This window comes from Echinops telfairi, unplaced genomic scaffold, assembly GCF_000313985.2.
Source record: "Echinops telfairi isolate 266 unplaced genomic scaffold, ASM31398v2 ScPeMD7_21;HRSCAF=78, whole genome shotgun sequence".
NCBI classification, from domain to species: Eukaryota; Metazoa; Chordata; class Mammalia; order Afrosoricida; family Tenrecidae; genus Echinops; species Echinops telfairi.
The window spans coordinates 7,696,383-7,719,633 of NW_022103918.1; the positions used below are offsets into that span (position 1 = coordinate 7,696,383).

A 23,251-nucleotide genomic window follows, 5' to 3' on the forward strand; every position below is an offset into this window, starting at 1 on the left:
CAGCATATGTCCAGGTATATGGAGAGAATACAAGTCACAGCACCAAAGTATAATATGAAATAGTATTACATCAAGTTGAAGGACATGCAGAATTGAGCAAAGTAGCAGGTCTGGACTTGAGTGCAAATGAAGACACCCTCATATATTTATACTATAAATAAGTCAGTTAAGGTAGATTGACACTTTCTCTTGCCCTCCCTTCTTGCATTCTTCTTACTGTTAGGAATTCTCATAATTTCATATAACGCCTATCATTTCAAAGAGATTGGAGGATAAGGAGGGACAATAAGGAATAGTAATTTGTGCCTTATCACTCTACTCTCTTAAACCAGAAGTCCAATAAAATCAATAAGGCCTTTTATACATCTAAAATTCTTTCATTCTTTATACACACACACATGCACACATATATATATGCACAGATCTTTATAAATTTTATTAAGTTTAATTTCTTAACAGAAACTATATTTTAAACTTCATTCTGTAACAAGATTTATTGACAATTAGTGTTTTTGCATCTAATTGGTGCTTTCATTATTAGTGAGTGACATAAACACTCATGAGTCTGGGGAAAGTCATTTTTGACAATACCTGACATAAAAACAAAAGAGCTCAGTAAGCATGTGATGCTAACTGCAAGTGGGCAGTTCAAACTCACTAATCACTCTGAGGTATAAAGATGAGGCTGTCCTTCTAAATATTTACAGCCGTGGAAACCCTATACATGGTGATGTGAGTCAGAATCAATTCAAAGGCAGTGAGTATATAAAAGCAACTTTTATAGATTAATATTTTGATAATATTATTCTTTCAATTTCCATCTCAAACATTTGTTTTAAATGAAGTTTCATGGTTGGTGTTGGAATAACTGAAAATTAGGTCAACAATATTAGATACATAATTTTTTAATATTTGATTACACTTATATGTTCTCTGAACAAAATGAGCAGATACATGACATGAGTGCTAATATGGAAAAATAACCGAAATCAAGAGAGAACATTTTAATGACTATAATCCATTTGATAAACATCATGTCTAGAGTGAATAGAAAAAGCTATAGAATCGTTCTAAATAGAATGAAAATCTAGATTCCTTTCACTTCAAAATGATGAACTGGAATAAAATCTTTAAGTCTTCTCATAAACAGAATGCAAATTCCAGTCTCTGAATAGCCTCAGCATTAAAAGCACACATGCGGTGGACTTAAATAGATGATCCTAAAAGAACCTTTTAGAACCACTCTGAAAAGGAGATGTGGGAAACGTACCCCTGGCGCGCATGAAGGAGGCGGTGGCTTTTTGTTCTAGACTAGAAATAGCACTGGCTCTAAGGTCCTGTCTGCAAGGAAACGCAGAAGCAGGAGTAAAATGGCTTATTTTGAACTTTTGAAGGACAAGAAACTGTCACCCTGCAGAGCCTCTTGGAAAGGTAACTATTGATTTTTAAAACAGCGAAGTTGTACAGTGTGTTCTCCGTCACTGGAAGCATGGTGTCATCGAACATCACAGTTTAGTTTTCATGTCAACAGCATTCACAACTTTGAAATCTTGGTGCATATCTTTGAGTTCACTTTGCTTCCCTGTAACCTTTGACCCTGTATGCATGATCCCTGAGGAAACACTTTCACCAGGTAGTTGGCGATTTCTCAGAATAAATAGAATCATTAAGGCTGGAATATAGCTCGATCCTCTTAGTGCCGCTGGCAGTCCAAGGTAGATGTACCTACACACACAAAAAAGGAAAAAAGCTAAATTATATTTTATTTTGCAAAACAGTGTGATGAGTACAAACTGACTTTGCATCTCTTTAAATCCTAATATTTTATTCTCATAAGGACAAGAGCACCTAACTGTTTGCATATTGATCTTGTATGAGCAATCAGCATGTTGTCCTGTCTTATTAATGTTAATATTTCAAAAGTTTTTTAAATTTTCCCATCCAGAAAATTCAAATGTCTAATTTTTTATTGATATTTTTACTTTACCATTTTCCCCATTGAATAGGAACTCCCATTTAAATGGAATGTTGACAAGTGATAATAGTTTTACTTTAGTATTTAGTAAGATGCTTTCAAAGAATCCCCATCCATTACAGTAGTTTTTAGTTTGTTTTATCGATGGCTTTTGATGGGCTAAAAAGCCTCCTCCCTTCTATTTTGAATGTGCTCAAGGTTTAATTACGATTGTTCAAATTAAATCATTTTTTACATCTAAGATTTTTCTCCTTTACTCACAGGATGTATTTGTTGTTAGGAGCTACAGTCAATTCTGACGCGTCGCTATTGTGTGCGTAACAACGCAGCACTGCTCAGTCCTGCGCAGTCCTCACAATTGTTCTCACGTTCCAGCCCTTTGTTGCAGCCACTGGTGAGACATCTTGAATGCTCGCCTCTTTCCCACTGCCCGCCGCTTGACCAAGTCCCTCTCCAGGGACTGGTCTCTCCTGATACCGTGTCCAAAGCATGTGAAACAGTCTCCCATCCTTGCCTCTAAGAACCATTCTGGCTATACTTCTTCCAAGACAGCTTTGTTTGTTCTTTTGGCAGTATTAATAGGCTAGATTACATTAACATAATTATTCTAATGATGAAGCCCTATGGGGTTTTCTAGGCTATAATCTGTTTGGGAGCACATAGTTCCCCCCGGAGGGCCTACTGGGTGGGTTTGAACTGTCAATCATTTCGTTAGAAGGAAATTGCTCACCGAGGCTTCTTTTTCAGCCATCACGAGAGTCAATATGCTAGTTTTATTAAGTTGTTTGTATACGAATTTCTAAATAAGACCAGCCTATTCCCCGTTTCCTTATGCTGACCTTATCCAATCTGAATACCAAGATTTCACTGACTTTGAAAAATTTAGATTTTTTTTCTTTTTCTTAATTAACTTGTATAATAGGTATCTTCAATTTATTGAAGGCTTGATCAAACTACCCTTATAAGTATCTGGAACTGGAAACTTGAGAGATGGGGATCTTAGATAAACATGTTTAAATGACAGTAAGAATACTCGTATTTTCTATTAATTCAATACTATATATATATATCTGGTAATATCCAAAGCAGATTTTCTCCTTTCTTGATTTATGGTTTATATTTGTAGGTCAGTACAAACTCAAAACCATAGGGTCAAAATATATAAAATATACTAGAAACTTTTTCTTGATGAGGTTTACAATATTTACAATAAATTTGTAGTCAGTCTCTTTATTTCTCTGAATAATGCCTTTGGGGAAAGAGTGAACATTTTATTGTGGTTTGAGTGAGAGTTTACGTCGCAAATTGGTATCTCATTCCTTTTGTTTTGTGTAACCCCTCAATTTACCAACACTCTCCATTTGCACCCTGGATTGCCCATTTCTATCCACCTAGCTTTCCTGACCAATCCTGCCCTCTGGGGTTCCTATGCTTAATTGTTCTAAGCATCACACTCTTCACAGGTATTATAATTCACTTTATGGGCCTGTCTATTCTTTAGCTTAAAATGACCTTCAAGACTGGGCTCAGTTCTAGGTTTGAAGCTTACCAAGTGCCATAGTCCCAGGAGTTCCAACAATCGCCATTAGACCAGTAAATCTACTTTTTTAATATGATTTTGAATTTTGGTCTACGTTTTTTCTCACTCTGTTCAAGATTTTCCACAACGATATTGATCATAACTGTCGTTTGGAGTCGCCGGCCAAAATGTCGTTTTGCAGGTCTCAAGCTTGTCTAGACTGTGGTTCTTGTGATCCATTAGTCCTTTGGACTAATTATCTTTTTGTGTCTTTGCCTTTTCCATCTTAGACAGGAAGGGACAACTAGCTGTATCTAAGATGGTCACTTGGAAGTTTTTAAATAATCTCTGGGTAATACTTATGAGATTTTTTGTTTGTTTCCTTTACCTTGAGGTTGAGGTTTTGAAATTTATATTATTCTGCTGGGTCCTTCAAATGGACATTTTTTCTGAAAACCCATAGCTCTTCAACTATATAGATCTCTAAGCTATTATGTCTTTAATTTATCTCTGCCTTATCCATCTAGAACTTCTTTTATAGACACGTTTAATTATGTAGTCTTTCTTATCACTGAGGTTGTGGGGTCTTGGGGGGATTTTTAAATCTCTTCAAATAATGTGTTGCCTTTTAGATAAATACTTTATCATCCTGGACACAGTTTAAATATCCAGAAAAGTAGCCCAAACAAAAGCTGTCAGTGCCTCTACTAACGTGGTACATAAAAGGGGAAGTACTGGTGGGCAATCCTTGTAGAGGCCAGGGCAGAGGGAAGGTTTTAGTTGAGAGGTAACGAAGAACTAAGCTAATAAGATGCTGCAATGATGGAAGAAATATAGATACTTTAAAGAGTAATTTAATTTTGATAGTAGCTTAAAGATAGCCAGTATCTTCACTAACGTATTGACTGCATGGCAATTGAGCAAACATTTTGAAAGGCTAGGTTAGGGAAGGCATGCGCTAGAGCACAAATAAGGGATTGAAATAGAAGCACCAATATTCATTCTGAAAATAAAATCAAAGTGTGTGAGATACTTGAAATTGAATATTAAATGTGAATTTTACCATTTTATGTAATCTACTGCTTATTAGGTAGTTCTAAAAAATAATCATCTTTACCTGAAGTTAGTAGAATCGTATATCCTGCATGCCCCAGGCTCACCACATTTCAAAGTTCCCCAGTGTAAACAGGTGGAGTCCACTAAAGCTCCAAAATATATAGGTGCAGGAATTCCAGCTACAATTAAAAAGGAGAAAACTCACTCAACAACATAACTATCAGGACACACTATTTTGCTAGTGAATATTTTTCCTTTCCCTATTTGTAAAACAAATAAAGCTTAGTAAAACGTATAGCTAATGCTCACATGTTACTTTTATAAAGTAAAAGTCAGTTTGTCTATAAAGGTTCTCCATTTTAAAGGATAGGTAGTCTGATGAATAAATACAGTTTGAAAGTTATTGCTGAGAAAAATATTTAATTAAAGATTCCACAATTTTTGTTTATTGCAATGATTTGAGCCAATCGTGAATATTGTAACAAAACCTTCCCCGCTCATTTGATTAAGTATTCTAATCACTGCTTAAGTGTATTAAGGTCAGTGGGGTCTTTTTTTTTAAGTACTTTTATTGGGGCACTCACATCTCATCACAATCCATACATTCCTCCAGTGTGTCAAGCACATTTGCACAAATGCCGCCATCATCATTTTCAAAGCATTCTCTTCCCACTTGATCCCCTGATATCAGCTCCCAATTTCTTTCCCCTCTCTGCCCTACCTGCCCTCCCTCACAAACCCTTGATAAGTTATAAATTATTATTATTTCCATATCTTACATCGTCCCCTGTACCCCTCACCCACCTTTCTGTTATTCGTCCCCCTGAGAGGGGGTTCTAGGTTGATCCTTGTGATCAATTCCCTCTTTATCCCCCACCCTCCCCTAATCCTCTTGGTATCTCTACTTTCACTGTTGGCCCTGAGGGGATTTGTCTATCCTGGATTCCCTGTGTTTCAAGATCTTATCTGCAGCAGTGTGCATGCTCTGGTCTAGTCCGGTTTGTAAGGTAGAATTGAGGTCATGATAGTAAGGTAAAGGAAGAACCAAAGAGCTAGAGAAAAGTTGTGTGTTTCATCGGTGCTGTACTGCACCCGGACTGGCTCATCTCTTCCCTGTCACCCCTCTGTGAGGGGATGTCCAATTGTCTACAGATGGGCATTGGGTCTCCACTCGATGCCCCCACCCCAACATTCACCTTGAGTATAGTTTTGTTCTGGGTCTTAGATGCCTGATACCTGATCCCATTGACACCTCATGATCACACAGGTTGGTGTGCTTCTTCCGTGTGGGTTTTATTGATTCTGAGCTAGATGGCCACTTATTTATCTTCAAGCCTTTAAGACTGCAGATCCTATATCTTTTGATAGCCAGACACCATCAGCTTTCTTCACCACATTTGCTTATGCACTCATTTGTCTTCAGCAATCATGTTGAGAAGATGAGAATCACAGAATGCCAGATTGTTAGAACAAAGTGTTCTTGTGTTGAGGGAGTACTTGAGTCGAGGCTCAATGTCCGTCTGCAACCTTAATTCCAAGGAAATCCTCCCTCTCTTAGTTTTTATTCTTGCACTAATTGTGAAGTGTTTCTAATAAGCAAGGGAAAGTATTTGCTAAGCTATTATTCTGAGAGAGTGATGTTATAAGAAAACATTTAATAATGGTCTGAGAATGGTGAGAAAATATTTTTACCAAATACTCTTGTACAAAATGTATGTATGCCCACACCAAGAGACTTCTCTTCAGACTTGATACACCTGAAAAATAAATTCACAAGAGGTTTTAAGTCTACCAGTGTTTATTACAAGGACCTATTTCTAGCAACGAGGGTTAGCAAATGTCTAACCCTCGTGGTCAGACCTTGGTTATTAGAAGACAATTGATCCAGTTTGTAGTCTACTCAGAAGCCCCATATCTGGCTTTTGTCATCTAACCAATGTCAATTTTGCTTGTTCATTTTCTATCAGAAAGTTGGTGAAGAAGAAAATGATTCGTGTCAATTTCCACCTTCATCGCCTCCTACCAAATTAGCCTGCTGGCGCTGGTATGTAAGTGCTGCACTACTACTGACCAGGCGGGTGATTCCAACCCATGGATGGTCGGTCTGCTCCAGGAGAGGCTGACAAGGCCTCTGAAACCCTAGATTGTGTCCGTGTGAGTTGGCATGGACACGATGGCAGTGGGTTGGTTTGGGTTTTTTTTTTCTGATTTATTATCTTATTTGTATTAATAGTTCTTTCTTCTAATGGTTAAACTTCTAGCCTAAAGCCAGAAACAATGAAGCTCTAGCTATATTCAAATAATTTCTATTAACAGCATATTAAAAAAATCTAAGATTTTATGTGAGTAAATTCAAGGAGGCAACACAGCAAGGGGAAGCGTTTTAAAAGGAAAGTGATGGGAAAATCCCAAACAAACCCATTCTAACTGATGACAATAATATTTTCAAGAGTTAGAAACCGATGCTTTCATTCTATTAAAAAATGTCCCTCCCTGCTCACTGTTTCCCAATATCCCTAGGAGTAGAAATGAAGACTATAATCCCTCCAGCCCCCCAAAAAGAAAAACTTCTGGTGTTTCATACACTTCAACGGCAGAACTGCTTTCTGCTGGAAGAACTCACTTTCAGGACTCCTCTGCCTTCCTCCTCCCCGATTAACTCAAGGATGATAAAATAATAGCAGGTCTTCTTCAAAAAGGAATGCAATAGGTTTTAGCACAATATCACTTTGATGTCAAGGGTTTTGTCTTGCTTGGATACATAATCACTGCTCATAGAGGCACCAGGGTAGAGATCAAATGAGACATTGCATTGGGGAAATCAGCTGTGCAAGACCTCTTTAAAGTGTTGAAAAGCAAGGAGGTTACTTTAAGGTCTAAGATGCGTCTAACCCAAGCCATGGTATTTTCTTTTTCTTTTTAAATCATTTTATTGGGGGCTCATGCAACTCTTATCACAATCCATACATACATCCATTTGTACATTTGTTGTCATCCTCATTCTCAAAATATTTTCTTTCTACCTAAGCCCTTGGTATCAGCTCCTTATTTTTTTTCCTCCTCCCCTGCCCTCCATGAACATTTGATAACTTATGAATTATTATCATTTTGTCATGTCTTACACTGTATGATGTCTCCCTTAACCCACTTTTCTGTTGTCCGTCCCCCAGGGAGGGGGTTATATGTAGATCCGTGTGATCAGTTTCCCCACCTTCCCTCCACCCTCCCAGTATCACCCCTCTCACCACTGGTCCTGAAGGGATCATCCACCCTGGATTTCCTGTGTTTCCATTTCTTATGTATACCAGTATACATCCTCTGGTCTAGCCAGATTTGCAAGGAAGAATTGGGATCATGATAGTGGGCGGGAGGAACCATTAAAGAACTAGAGGAGAGTTATATGTTTCATTATTGCTACCCTGCACCCTGACTGGCTCATCTCCTCCCTGAAACCCTTCTGTAAGGGGATGTCCAGTTGCTTACACTCTGCACTCCCCCGCATTCACAACATTATGATGTTTTTGTTCCCTGATGTCTGATACCTGATCCCTTGGACACCTCGTGATCACACAGGCTGGTGGTATTTTCAATTGTCTCCTATTTCTGTGAAAGTTAGACACTGAATAAGGAAAAACTGAAGAAGAATCAATGTGCTTGAATTATAGTGATGGCGAAAAATATCGAAAGTACCATGGACTGCCAAAAGAACAGACAAATTTGTCTTGGAAGAAGTACAGCCAGATTGCTCCTTAGAGGCAAGGAGGATGAGACTTCATGTCATGGACATGTTATCAGGAGAGACCAGTCCCTGGAGAAGGACATCATGCTTGGTAAAGTAGAGGAGCAGGCAAAAAGAGGAGGCCTTTGACAGGAGGACTTGACCGTGACTGAGACAGTGAGCTGGCATGTAAAAACCAGTATGAAGAGGACACCAGATGAGGGGGGGGGGTTTGCTAGCTTGTACTTAGGGTCACTCTCAGTCAGAATGGACTTGACAGCATCTAAAACATCACGCTCTTGGGATGGTTTGGGTACAGTATTTTAATGGATTCCTCTAAAACTCCATAAAGTAAGTAGGGCACTGCCGTCCTTAACCTTATCTATCTGACACAGCTTCTTGAGAACTACATCATCAATTCCAATTAAAAAAATTAGCTTAAAGATATCAGATTGTCTCAAACGAATCTGTTAAAAGCCATACAAAGCCAATCAAAATTCACACATAACTCGAAAAGACTCAGAGTTGAGAAATCAATTTGGAAAGAAAAGAAGAAGCGAGAGTAAAGCTGCCAAGAGTGTAAAGGTGAAGAAGACTTACCAAACGAGATATTAGCAAATCCTACGCAACCGTGACTAAGTCAATATGGAACTACCAGCACATCTGCGGATGTAGATCAAAGTACAAAGCAGAGCTGTGTACACACAAGAGCTTTCAATACCAAAGAATGGACACCACAAATCAAAGAACTATTATTCATGTCACAATGCTGAAAAAACTACTAGCTTTATGTAGAAAAACTAATAATGGATATCAATCTGCCTTTCACAATACATAATGATGAACTTGAGCTGAATTAAACATCTTTATGTAAAGATAAAGCAGCAGAGATAGCAGGATAAGATTTAGAGGGATTTTTTGTAAATTGTGAATGAGAAACCTTTTAAAATATAACCCCTCACACCAAAACTTGAGGCAAAAAACATTAGTGAAATTTGAACTTAACAATAGTTTGAACTTCATCTCTCAAAGGATATCGTGGAAAGACAGCTAAAAAAGAGAGAAAGGTAATTATATCATCTAACTAACACGGCATTTATGCCTCCAGTTTACAAAGAAATCACCAAATCCACCGGAAAAATGATAGAAACTAATGAAAAATGAGAAAAATAAATGAAAAACACCATGAAGCAGATGCCCAAGTAATTATAAATAAATAAAATTTTAATAGATGCTGAAATTCACTAGATCAGAAAAACAAAAGCATTAGAACATCAGTGAGGTACCCTTTTACCCATATCAGAATGGTAAACACGCCAAGTCTTGGTGAGCCCCTAAGATGGGGAAAACTGCTGACTGCAAGAGCCCGATTCCAACCCCCAACCACTCCACAGGGAGAAGATGCAGCTCTCTGCTAATGTAAAGGGTCATGGCCTTGGTAAATCAAAGGCGCAGTTCTACTCTGTCCTGTAGAGTCACTAGGAGTTGGAATTGACTCAAGGTCAGTGGGCTTCATTATGGTTTTAAGTAAGAAATTGGAAACTCTCACGTAGTGATGATATAAGAACATAAGTGCTAGCAGTACAAAAGTTTATATATGCATGTGCCTTCTGACTCAGGATGAGATTTATAGAAAACTTCCATCTATAAAAATATAAAAACAAAACCAAAGTATTACATATCTTACAAAGGAAAGTATCCAGAGAGTGGCATATAATGCTCATATTAAAGTGGGAGACTATGGTGGATGGATATTGGGGATAGAAGGAAAGAAAAGTAAAACACAAACTATAGGAAAGTAAATTAAGAAATAAACTTTGCCTGGGCCTATGATGCTAATACAGTTTGAACTGAGAATTATAACTAACTTAATGGTGTTCCAAAAAAAGCATGAAAAAAAGAGAAAAAAATGCAACCCAATCCCAAGACTGTTTATTGGACATGAAGAGTCATGTAATTGAAATAGTGCTAATCACCCTAAGTTTGCATCCTGACTGCAATTTTCTAGCTCTGTAGATTTGGGAAAAAATAATTTCATTTTCCAAATTTGAATTTTATTATCTCATGTATATGTGTGAATGAAGGGTCTCTCTCCTACACAATATTGCCAAAGAAATAATAAGAATTAACATCTACAATAGAATACCTTACAGATTTATGAAACCCTTGAAAAATCTCTGACCATTTATTTTTCACGTAATCTTGTGAGAGAATTAAGCATTTATTATTATACTCATATTTATTTAGGAATAAATAATAATTGGTAAAATGGGCACTTCTGGAAGCTTTCTAGTCTACTGTCCTGTCCTGTAAGTTGGACTATAAGAAATGGCTGGAAGAAAGATGTGGAAGTTTGTCTAGATTGCAAACCCTATAGGGTGGTTCTACTGTCCTTCAAGGTTGCTATGAGTCAGAATGGACAGTGACAGATTTGCATCTTAAGAAGCATGGATAGTCAGTCAGTGAAATCCTTAATCAATGAATAATAGGGACCTAAATTTTTAGACAGCATGGGCCACAAGTGGCTTTCTTGGGAAAACGACCTTAATAAATGTACAGAGAGCTGTTTAACTCAATAATGAATATAAACGTTGTACCTCAAGAGAACCATATATCCGGGTATGGCAGCTAAAGAATAAATGAAACTACTGAGAGTCGACAGTATTAAAAAGTACTGGAGCATCAGGGCACACGTGTCTCCTTTGTCACACAGTCCAAGAACAGCAGAGGAATTTGTCGATGATTGAAGGCAGCTACAGTTTTGGAACACCTGTCAAAAAAGAACATACAACTCTCCTTAAGGAAGGAAAACTTTGGAAGGCAAACTTAATTTTTTATTTGCACATGCAACAAAATCAAGTTAGAAACTATACCCTTTATCTCATATCTTTTATGGTGTGTTACAGGATGAAAGAATGAAACAATGTTGAAGAATAGCTTCAGGGGAAAATGATATTTTGTTTCTACATATTTAGAGTAAATTTGCAATAGCTCAGCTTTTGCACATTTAAAAAATATTAAAACCGTGTTGCCACAACAGTAACTATGACCAAAAAGTGTGTGTCAGAATGCTCAACTGAATGTTTAGATATTTATAGATAAATGTTTTTAAATGTATAATTTATTTTAAAACCGAGTAAATTCAATCCTTTTCTAATTGTGAAATGTTTCCAACTCTTACTCAATACCAAATTTATACTTCACTTTCCTATTCCTAATATTTTAAGTACTGTGATAATTTTGAGGCAAGAAAATCTGCCTAGTTTTATTTTCTTAAAATCTCTCAGAATATGGGAAATACACAAAAAAGAGGAAAAAAGCAAAAATAAATGAGGTAAGAGATAAAACAGATGGTACCCAGCTAACATGCCTACCACCATGACCACAATAGAAAATCTCAGATAGAATAGGTTGGGCAGGGAGAGGATGTAGAACAAAATGAAAAGTCAAAAAAGAAAAATATGAAAGTAGGAGCCCTGGTGGTGGAGTTAGAGCACATTAGGCTCTATCCACCAGGTGACAGTGCAAAACCACCCGCTGCTCTGTGGGAGAAAGATGAAGCTTCCTACTCTTATAAAAAGTTACAGTCTTGGATCCTCTCAGAGGCCATTCTAGTCCATCCTATCCTGTCCCATCTTATCTTACAGGCTTGTTACTGCGATCGGTGTGGTTTGGGTTTGGAGTGTTCTGAATGAGACTTGAGGAACCCCCACACTATAGCTCCCATAAAGCCTTTTAACTTGAACCTGGAGACACTTCCAGAGACCAAATAATAGACGGGGCTATGAAACAAACAATATGAAAAGTGTGTTCCTCAGAAAAAAATCAACTATATAAGATCAACTAAATATCAGAGAACCCAAGAAGGCAATGTTGCAGACTCATTTAGGGAATTGCGACCAATGCTATGCATGAACCAATATGTTTATGAATTATCAATTGGGAAAATGAATTTCCTATGTAAACTTTCACCAAAATCACAAAGAATTTTCTTGTTTGTTTGTTATTCATGATACCTGACCTGCCAAATTTCTCTCAGAAATCAAAATATTTCAGACAAAGTGTATTTTAATGCAATTTTTCTAAATTTCAACTTTTGGGAAATTATGTATCTGTATGCTTAGGAGTAGGAGGGTTTTAAATAAGATCTAGGAAATCAAAGGTAAATCCACCACATATGAAGAAAAAACAGATTTTCTGCATACAAACAAAAAATAATAAGTTGGTTTTGAAGAAAATATTCTATTTTACTTTTTATTCAATGAAGGCTCAGACCATACCTGAAAGGCATCAAACAATTAGACAAAATGAAAGTTTTATTATAAAAAAGATCCAGGCTATTACCATATTTATCCCTGATCCAATGGATTCCTTGCAACCAGCCAGACAGGCCGACATGTACGACAAGCCATTGTCTCCACAAACAGGGTCCCAAATCTTAGATGGGCAGCTACAGTTCAAGTTGCAGTCAGCAAAGACAGTACTTTCCACATATAAATCATGTTGCATTCTGAAACAATATAAAATGATGCAATGGATATTGAAGGATTGTTCTTTTTCTCCCTTTCATTTCAATTCCCAATTACGTTTCCTCACCTTCCACAACAAAGCAAGGGAGATCTGATCAAAGATTTCATATGCTGAATCAGAGATTTCTAAACTTTGACTTCTACTACTTTAAATCTTTATTTTTTCCTTAGGGCCTTCACAGTCTAAAAAGTAGTCCTGGGGTTATATTTCAAGAGAAGGAAGATGCAGTAAACACTATAGATTTAGTACCAGGTTGGAAAGTATAAGGAGAGCTCCGGTTGGTGCAAGATAATGCTAGGTTTATATTGTCAAATATACAGCTTTGAAACAGTTTTAAGGATAAAGTGTGACTTTATTCATAAGCTTTATGACTTCTTATTGATGAGAATGTATCCCGAGGCTGACTATTGAACATATCACAAGTGGACGGGTATCAGCTATTCTCTAAATGCCTGAATTGACTAAAACAAGGAATAAAATATGCAAAAAAACAAAGTTAAGTCAAAAAACCCTTACCTGGATCAGAGTAAGGTGTTCTTAGTCCTCGCCTACTACTTAAAAACTCTGTGCTCTCGGACACTCATTTTCTCATCCATAAGATAGCAGTCATAAAATTAGCCTCTTAAAATTATTCTGAAGATTCATTAGAGAAATTAACAAAGGAAGTTTTATGGCTATTCATTTCTTTATGGTCTGTTTCATCCTGGCCCCTTGATTGAAGGGTGACTCCCATTACCAAATGACTCCTAAAGACCCAGGTCTAAATGGATAATCAAACCCACCCAGATAATCAAATCAACTGCACTGAGCCCCCACGCACTTCTAGTCAAGTGCTGCAAACCATCAACTGTGTGGTCTTGGTAGTTCTTCATAGGAGATACCTGCTTCAGTCTCTGCATAGACAGTTTGTCAGTTCCTTATTTTAAATAAATAAGCATTAACTGAGTGTCTACCACAGGCAAGGATTTTCTCAAATACTATCAGAATTTAAATATCAATTTTACCTACTCTGTGAGTTTAACAACATGGCAGAAATGAACAAGTTCAGCCAGATTTTACGACAGCAACATCAAACCCTAGAGCTATCAGAAAGATCAAAATCTGCACATTCTATTTACAAGGTGAAGTGTGAATATTTGAGTAAACAAATACATCCTTCTAGTAAAAATAAGGAGAATTGTTTTATGCTCAGTGTAGCATAAAATTGGAAGTGCACTAGGATGGAAGTCTAGATACTGAATTCAAGTCTTAGCTCAGTGACTACATCACTGTGTGGTTTCATACATAGTACACCATTTCTTTGGGAATCAGAAAAATTAGAGATGATTGTACTCAGCAATCGTTAAGATTCTTCTTGATTTTAAATACTGTTTCTTTATAGATGTGGTTAAAGAGCTTTACCAGGAATCTCTTGGTCATTTAATCCCTCTTAATCTCAATTTCTTTATCTGTAAAATGGAAATAATAATAGCTACCTTAAGGAGAGATGACAAGACTCAACTACAATAATGCATATGAAATTATACTTTTATATTTTAAAATATTTCACTCTTTTTTTCCTTGGTAATGTTATTAAGAATATTTGAACATTTGAAGGTGCCATATTTTATTTTCGCTGATTACTTAATTAACTAAATGTGCCTGCAAAGTAAATTTTTAAATTAGCATCAATATGCAAGCCTTCATATAAACTCAAATAATCCTCAAAACTAAAAACTAAAATTATTTAATACTGTAGATATAACTATGCAAATGATATATGAAATAAGTGAAGTATAATGTATCATGCACATGTATACTAACAGCTGTTATTTAAAAAGCATGATTTCAGTTGGAGAACTGCATACCCTTCATAAGATGTGGTTAGACCAGCAACTGACGCATTATCACAGGTTGTGAGAAAACACAAATAGTAGAGAAGATATTCAAGTAGCGATAACCAACATCCTATGTGGGCAGCTTGCTTGACTGTAATCTTGAACTTTTTCATAATTAAGCCACCAACAATGTATCCAATGCATATTGGAGGTAAATTATAAATGCCTGTAAATGGAAGCAAAATATTATTTACAAAGTGATTTATCAAGACAACAAATATTGTCATTTTTATCGATTGTATCTTATATAAGAAATCATATTGGCCTGACTCACAGTGACTAGGAGCCCTGGTGGGGCGGTGGTTACGAGTTGAACTGTGATCACCAGTGTCCGCTGTTCAAAACCACCAGCCGCTCCTCTGGAGAATGATGGGGCAGAGGGCTTTCTACTCGGGTGAAGAGTTACAAGTCCTGAAACAGCGCCGTTCGACCCTGTCGTACGGGCTGCTATGGCTTAGCATCAACTCAAGGCAGTGAGTTTGAGTAACTCACAGTGAGTGATTCTGACTTGATTTGATACCTGTTGGTTATACGTCACAGCTTTCCATATGGATACACTCAGTTAGGGTAATTTCTGAAAAGTGTCCTATAATTGCAGTGTTCTTTGTAGAGACCACAGCCCAACATCTTTTCTTAGCATACAGTTGAGAAAAAAGTCAACACAGACTAACAGTTTCCAGGCAGTGGCCTGGTTTCTAAACTCTTCCTGCTCTTCCATATTATATAAAGTAGTTCTCACTGTGAGCTGATTGAACCAACCCTCACCTACGACCACTGAGTTGATTCTGACCCGAAACAGGGTTTCTGAGACGAAATCTTTAATGGAGCAGAGAGTCTCATCTTTTCTCCGGCAGCTTTTATGCCACTTCAAAGGCTTCCATCTTTTCCTTGACCTAACAGCACAACCCACTGTAGTTGAGTCCAGTCCCATAGATAATGACCTTATAAGACACAGTAGAATTTCCCCACTGGGTTTCCAAGGCTCCAAAACTTTACGGAGACTAAATGCCACATCTTTCTCCTGTGGATGACTTCCACTGCCCAACATTGTGGTTGCGATCAAGACCTTTGACCCTTGCACCAGCGCAGTGCCTGCTTGTGCTAGATGCCAAAAAACCAAACTCATTGCCATCAAGTCAATTCCAGCTCATAGTGACTTCCTGTTAGGTTTCTGAGGCTGTAAATATTTATGCTAACAGATGACCCCAACTTTCTTTCAAAAGAGCTGATGGTTTCTAACTGCTAACCTTGCAGTTAGCAGCCCATCTCTTACCCCACTATGCCACCAGGACAGGGCAAGCTTGGGCCGCATTACTTTCAGTGGCGGGGTTTGTTTAATGGACTGCCTTCTTGGGAGAGCTTGATAAAAATCTACTCCTGAACTCCACAGCAGAGAGTCTGATTTAGTATGTATGCATTAGGTAGCCAGAATACAGATCTTAACAAAGTATTCTACAAGATTTGGATCCAATATCTAGAAAATTCACTTTTTAAGGCATAAAAAAAAAACTCCAGAGAAAATATCCAAGATAGGATAGAACTGCTGGATTAGAGTTCACAGGAAAAGCAAGGATCTACAAGGCTGCAGAAACACTTAAAGCCACCAGGGGGATCAGGGAACTAAATTAGGAAAAAAAGGCAAAACCCCATAGATTAGAGCTGAAATAATCCAATTTAGGAGTAAAATGTAGAATCCCAATATGATAACTCAACCTTCCTCATTTAGACAAAATGTCTTCCTAAATTTTTATCTAGTTTTCCATTCTCCAAGGTCTCCACAAATAGGAGCACATTATGATTTTGAATTCTACCCCAGAAGGATAATCCTGGTCTCTTTCCTTCCCAGCTTCATTTCTAAAGTCCCCCCTTGGGACTTTGGGCTAAGGACAACCATGTGAGCATGAAAGCTTTTGTTGTTCGTTATGCTGTTAGTGTAAGAATCTCTTGCCTCTGGCTCAGTAGCATGTATCTTGTGTCAACATCCATAATAACACGGGACATCAGCCTGTTAGTTTCACAAATTGGGTAAAACCTCAGATTGTTTTAGAGTCCTTGAGGATAGAAATACTGATTAACTTTAAACTTTGTTCAAAATGTAAGACTGATCACATCCATTTACGTCAAACCAGTAGAAGGGAGAAAATGGTTATAGCAAATTCAATGGCAGTAAGTCGTGGACAAAATCAAATAAAATGAAAAAGAAAAGTGTAACTATATTAGATTTCACATTAACTGTCAATAGGTCACAGTTGTTTCTTACAAGATAAGCCTTTCATAGCGGATTTTTCAAAAAGAAGGGAAATTATACTGAGACAGGAGACTTTAAGAAGTTCCTAGATCCATCATCACGCTATTCAATACATGTGGGAAAAAGCTGGCTAATATTACACTTACCTATTAAAAAGATAGCATCAGAAGATGATTTTCCATACTGCTGTTCCAGATATTTGGGCATGAAGGAGATCATATTAACAAATGCATTGAACTGTATTATGCTAATCAGTATGAAAAGCATGTAAATTGGATTGAGTAAAAGGCTTTTCATAAATGGAAAAAAATCTGAAATGAAAGAATAGTCCTTGTAAACAACCTTGGCTTTGCATTTTATGATCCATTTTTCTGAAAAAATCAATCTGCATACCCCCCCAAACAGACAAAAATTATGTTTTCAGTTTTATGATGTAATATATTTGCTCATCATTTTTCACCTTGAAAGCTAAAGTTATATCATTATTTGGTAGCAAGTTATATAATTGTCTCTGCAAGACAATAATGCAGTTGACTAGGCAGAGACCAGAACACAACAGTGTGTCTTCAGTGTTTATTTTAAGGCAAAATTATCGAACAGCAAAATATTGTTTGTATCCACACCAATTTCTTTTTATCTTTATCTTTCACTTTCTATTAGTATCCTATCTCTTTTAGAGATCATCTAGAATGATATTCCCACACTTCCCTGCTGCCTCTGTTTTATAAAGTTCGGAAGAAAATCATTTGGGTAAACAACCTCACACTCAAGTAGTGACATTAAGAATCCTGAACATTAAAATGATAATAAATTATTCTCAAATATGATAACGAATTATTCTCAAATACCAGAAAATATACTGTTTTTTCAAAACAACAATTTTCTTGTATCTGCTAATAGTTCTCAACTTGATATAAGTTCAAACTACCTGGGGGTGCTCTCGAAAATAGTAACACCCAGATTCCACCCAAGAAAATATGGATTCATTTGGTACATACTAAGGAGGATGTGAGTGCTTTAGTCTATAATAGTTCCTATGGATTCAAAGCAAGTTCACAGTCAAGTGTGTGGCAGATCTTGAGGAAGGGTGCAAAGCCCCACCACACATTTGGAGTCAAATTCGCATTTCTTGGGTCTTCGTGCATTTCCTATCTTCATGCTCCCTGTTGTCTTGATTTCCTTATTTTATATTATCCTGCTCTGCTTAATAAACATCCTATAGTCCTTTCTGAAACAAAGTATGGATAAATTCAAAAATTAGAGGGAGAAGAACCACAGAATAATGAAAAGATATGAATTCTAGTAGTAGAATTCTTATTTGTGGTTACAGTTCTTTGGAGCTCTTAAAATCACTGATGTTTATTGGCCCACCTGTGCTAGCAAATGTGTCTCAGTAGTTCAAATTCATTCTCTAAATGCCTGTGCTAAAGTAAGCTCTCTCCTAGTTTGACAATTGAACTGATCTTACAGACTGAAAAATAACTGTTAAAATCCTCCTTTCACCCATATCAAGCCTTTTAAAAGAGTTTTTGTAATCATGATGACTGAAATTTCACAGATGCTGAATTGGTTCCTAAAGATCTGAGAAGGATCTAGAATTTTCAAGGAGAATAAAAATGCTGTCCAAATCAGTAATATAATATAGGGATGATCATAGAGATACCAACAACAAAATAATACTAATAAGAACAGCAGTATTAAGACTAATATGTGTCAGAATGTCTTTAAATCTTAACACAATAATAAGTACTATTATTATTCCCCTTTTACAAATAAAAAAATTGAACCCCTTCTTGCCACTCTAAAAATCAATCATTTGAGAAGAAGGAAAGAAAAAAATGTCTAGACCACCTCCCACATGAATTATATCAGAATCTCCTGGGAACAATACAGAAGTCTTTGGCATCCCTATCTTTAAGAGGACTTCCCATGTGCTGCCATGCATGAGAAGCACTGTTCTGGAATGCTAAATGCTCTGAGCACCTAGCTTAGCCTTCCAAAGAAAACACTGTCCATGTATAATGCTTTGGCGTTATTGAAGCTCAACACAAGTAAAATTTTAAAATGAAAACAAAGGTTGTTACATGAAATGTGTCTGTGAACTTGCTAAAAATCCAGTGCACTGTTCAAAATTACCAGTGTCTTTTCTTCTGTGTTATTTTTCTTTTACAATCTGCTAGTTGGGGGATAATTTTCTCTTTCAGAATTATTATCTTTCCCTCTCCCAAATATATGGAATTATATGACCTCTTATGCTGTCCTTTTCTTACATTAAATACCAGAAAGCTTCCAGCAAAACTAGCTTTTTGGCTATAGAACTATGTTTTCCTGGGATTAATCTATGTTCTCTCTCTTTGCTCTTAACTTGACATTCTACTTTTTCCCCCACTAGGACTCTGTTCTCTATAAAATATGCCTTTCAACACACCCAGGTCCAACTATGTGAGCACATTTATAGAGTGCCTAGTTTTGGATAAAAACTTATATAAAGGCGAATGTGCGAACCTTCAACTTGCAAGTTACATAGCTGATTTTTTAAGAAGAAGTAGAAAATCAATCTAGTTAAAAATCATAGACTGTTTATGACATTGTTAATTTCAACTTGCCATCCTGTACCATTGCATATGATAGTGTTGATGTTAGACTAAAATAGAGGCATATTCATGTGAAATAACAAGAAAATTATATCATATTTAACATTTTTATTTGCCTTTAGTGAGTCCTTCCTTTTCCTTCTTGACCTCCTCTTTACGTTTCTCCTCCTTATCAACTTTAGTGACGTCAACATTCTCCTCTAGTCCTTCCTTTGGAAGTGTTTTTGGCAAAAAGAAAAAAGGAATGGCAGTAAGCACATTTACTCCTGCACAGATCAAAAAGCCAAACCACCAGGCACCAACCCAACGAGTGTCAGTAGGAGCTATGGTCAGGTCATCTGTAAAAGAAAAAAAAGATAAAATTTCTATTAGCTTCAGTCCTTATTTCTTATATGGATAATAGAAAATTACTAAAAAGAATTCTCTAGCATGCATGTCTAGAAATAAATTAGTTCTCATGTAAGAAATTTATTTTTTGGAAAGCAACTAGAGTTCGGTGACTAAAAGGTCTATTTCACAGCCACAAATAATGGCTGGATTAAAATAGATCCCCATCACTGTGATTAACCCTGTTGAAAACAAACGTAGTGGTACTGGAACAAGCCTGGATCTAGAGTCAGAAGATAAGCATTTTATTATGTTGCTTTCCTGCGCTGTTCAACCCTAACTTCTTCTCCGTTGAGTGGCGAGAATCTGGGTGTCATGTGAGGCAGCATTGGCTGTGGTCATCTGCCTGAAGATGCTCGTGTGCTCTATGTACAGAAACGGTTTTATCGAATTACCTGTGTTCACAGATCCAGTGTCAACATAAACATTCGCGCAGAATGATGCTAACAAAAGTCCAATCAAAGGACCGATAATTGCTCCAGTTTCTATAAACCCTAAAAATGAAGGAACATAGAAATGTTTAACAAGACTACAATTTTTAAAAATGTTTTATTGTTGAGTGAAGGTTAAGATTGAATAATGTTTTGCTTAAGTACTTTTGTCTTACATATTCAACTTATCGTAACATTCAACTTGGTGCACATGTTCAAAGTAATGTTTGTATCTGTAACTTCTGAAGGAGAGGCCGTATTTCAAAGCCACTTTCTCTGTTCTCTTAGGTCACAAGTAGCGATTTGCTGACAGCAAAGCCTGGGATGGTGCTAATGACACAGCCTTAGAGCAAGGTTCCTTTGCGCATTCCAGTTACAATTTTAGCAGAACTTTTAAGGAGTATCATAAAATGATGAATGTCTTGCGGTACATTTCCCATAAAGCGCTGCTCCCAAATTTCCAACTTCCTCTTGCTAAAGTAAAACAAACAAGCAAACAAAAAAAACCCCAAACTCACTGCCATCAAGTGGATTCTGATTCTGGGCGACCTGTAACTCACTCACTGCCATGGAGTTGAGACTGACGAACTCACAGCGACCCCGTAGGATGGAGTCGAACTGCGCCTGGGGGTTGGGGAGACTGGCGGGTGGGATTCAGGTGGTTCACACTGGTTGGTAAAACCAAGACCCAATTTTTTGTTGAGTTCAGCGAACCGGATGTTAAACGGCACACGCAATTGGGGTTCTCTCTAAAATGGGCGGCTGCCTAGCTAGCACATGCAATATGGAAATCACAACTTTACATTCCTTACTCTTTTTTTAATGTTCTAATACTGCAACAGCGGTGTTCTAATACCAAGCTGAAATCATAAGCTACTTTTCAGTATCTATGTATTTATTTTTTATAGCGAACCAGTTGTTAAATTAGTTGAATTCCACCACTGGAGACTGACCCTGGGTTAGCAGCTGGACTCGTAACCCACTCTGCCACCGAGGCTCCAGGGCACTGCAGGACAGAGTACCACTGCCCTTGTGCATTCGGCAGCTGTCAATCTGGACAGGAGGAGAAAGCCGCGCCGTTAGCCCACAGAGCAGCTGGCGGGTTGGAATTGCTGACCTATGCCAGCATGCCACTTGTAACGCATTATGCTCTCGGGGTCCCCATGGCTGTTCCTCACCATTAGTGATAGGTGATTCAGTGTTTATCATGTTTTCATTCTGCACTGACTCGCCCGAAGTGTGAAAAGGTACCAGAAGTTTTACTTTTGAACTTACCTATATATAAAGGAGAGTTTTCAGATTTGGCAAAGTCTTCTATATAGGAAATGCCCAAAGGCATGATGGGAGTTTCACCAATTCCACGTATGATATTTCCCACTAGTACATACACCCACATTAATGACTTAACTTCCTTCACACAAGCTTTATTTTTTTAAAAAAGAAAAGAAAAGAAGGGGGGAGGGGCAAAAGAGTTTGCATTACTGCTTTCATAGTCGATGATGACTAATCACCCAGGCAAGTCCTCCGCGCAATTCACGGCAACCCTCTACAGGGACCCCAAGATTAAAAATCTTGACTGGAGCAGACAGCCAGATCTCTCTCCTTGGCCTTATACCCCGCACCACTTGGGCCCCTTCAGTAACACGTCTAAATACTCTGGCAATAAATGCAATAGGGACAGTCTAATGACTCATTGCTGGCATAAAAATACAAATAATTTACCAGATACCATGTTCACATAAGAAAGGTTAAATATTTACAAATCACTTAGAACGAAGCCCCCTCCCCCAACTATACCCCCTGGTATCCCCATCCTTATCATACTTGTTGACAGAGTCCTTAGACATGCACAAGTATAAATTCGGTGCTAGAGCCAAGTCCCATGGGGCAGGAGAAATGACTATAAACATCCTTTTGCATTTCAGTGTTTAGTAGATTGTTGAAGGTATTTATATTACAAAAATAAGGTAACACTACAAAGTAAGTGGTCTCACCCTCCAGACAGCCGGTTAAGTAGTAACTATTGGGCCCAGTTGGCTGTTATGAGTGCTACTATTCCTAGACTATGTGGGGAGAGGAAAAACAAACAAGCAAGCAAAATATCTTTCCTAGACACCCAAAGACAAACCCACTGCCATCTTGTTAATTCTAACTTAGTGACCCAGTATCAGGTTTCTGAGAGTGTACGTCTTTATAAAAGCAGACAGCCTCATCTTTATCCTGAGGAGCAGTTGGTGGATTTAAGCTGCCAACCCACCAGTTAGCAGCCCATGGCTAACCCACCTACTACCTGGACACTTTATTTTTCCCCCTGAATTGATGCTATCCTCATAATATTTAAGCAAAGGTCTCACTACAATTGTTTGCACTATCTACACCTCTAATTACTTTATAGACAATGGAATACTTAGCTGATAATAATTCACATTTCTACTGTGTATACTGTAACAACCAAATAATTCTTAATAAACAAATCATTCTCAGTCCCTAGAACAGCAGTAGAATAGCACAGAGTAGGTTAAAAGAAATTAAATGGGAAACGATCAGCAGATGTCTGAAGCCTTAGCATCTAGCTCTTTGTTATTTTTGTTCTAAAACAAAATGGCTTCCAAACCAGGAGGAAGTTCTTTGAGGTTATGTTTCTTGTGGTTGTTGTTGTTTTTTTTTAATCATTTTATTGGGGCTCATACAATTCATCACAATACATAGATCAGTTGTGTAGAGCACACCTATACACTTGTTGCCCTCATCATTCCCAAGATTCGCTTGCCTCTTGGGTTCCCGGAATCAGCTCATTTTCCTTTTTTCCTCTCCCTTCTCACTGCCCCCTCCCCCATGAACCCTTAATAATTTATAAATTATTATTATATCTTATCTTACACTGCCCGGCATCTCCCTTCACCCACCCCTCTGCTG

The 23,251-nt window shown here is 37.4% G+C and overlaps 1 protein-coding gene across 3 annotated transcripts in view; it reads right to left on the reverse strand.

The window, feature by feature from the left end:
• Positions 1-758: 758 nt before the first annotated feature.
• The window catches only part of SLCO1A2 (solute carrier organic anion transporter family member 1A2), a 39,365-nt gene continuing 16,872 nt past the window's right edge, over positions 759-23,251 (reverse strand). For 2 of the 3 annotated variants that reach the window (XM_004713789.2, XM_045288487.1), the window contains exons 6-15: positions 21,611-21,757; positions 20,300-20,398; positions 19,634-19,855; positions 17,070-17,234; positions 14,646-14,841; positions 12,613-12,778; positions 10,866-11,038; positions 6,243-6,307; positions 4,612-4,729; positions 759-1,725 (exon numbers count right to left, since the gene is read on the reverse strand). In XM_004713789.2, the coding sequence (XP_004713846.1) occupies positions 1,506-1,725; positions 4,612-4,729; positions 6,243-6,307; positions 10,866-11,038; positions 12,613-12,778; positions 14,646-14,841; positions 17,070-17,234; positions 19,634-19,855; positions 20,300-20,398; positions 21,611-21,757 (1,571 nt within the window). In that variant the 3' untranslated portion in view covers positions 759-1,505. Of the gene's footprint in view, positions 1,726-1,812; positions 2,367-4,611; positions 4,730-6,242; positions 6,308-10,865; positions 11,039-12,612; positions 12,779-14,645; positions 14,842-17,069; positions 17,235-19,633; positions 19,856-20,299; positions 20,399-21,610; positions 21,758-23,251 lie in introns of those variants that run through there. The other variant, XM_045288488.1, reaches the window with a different exon arrangement.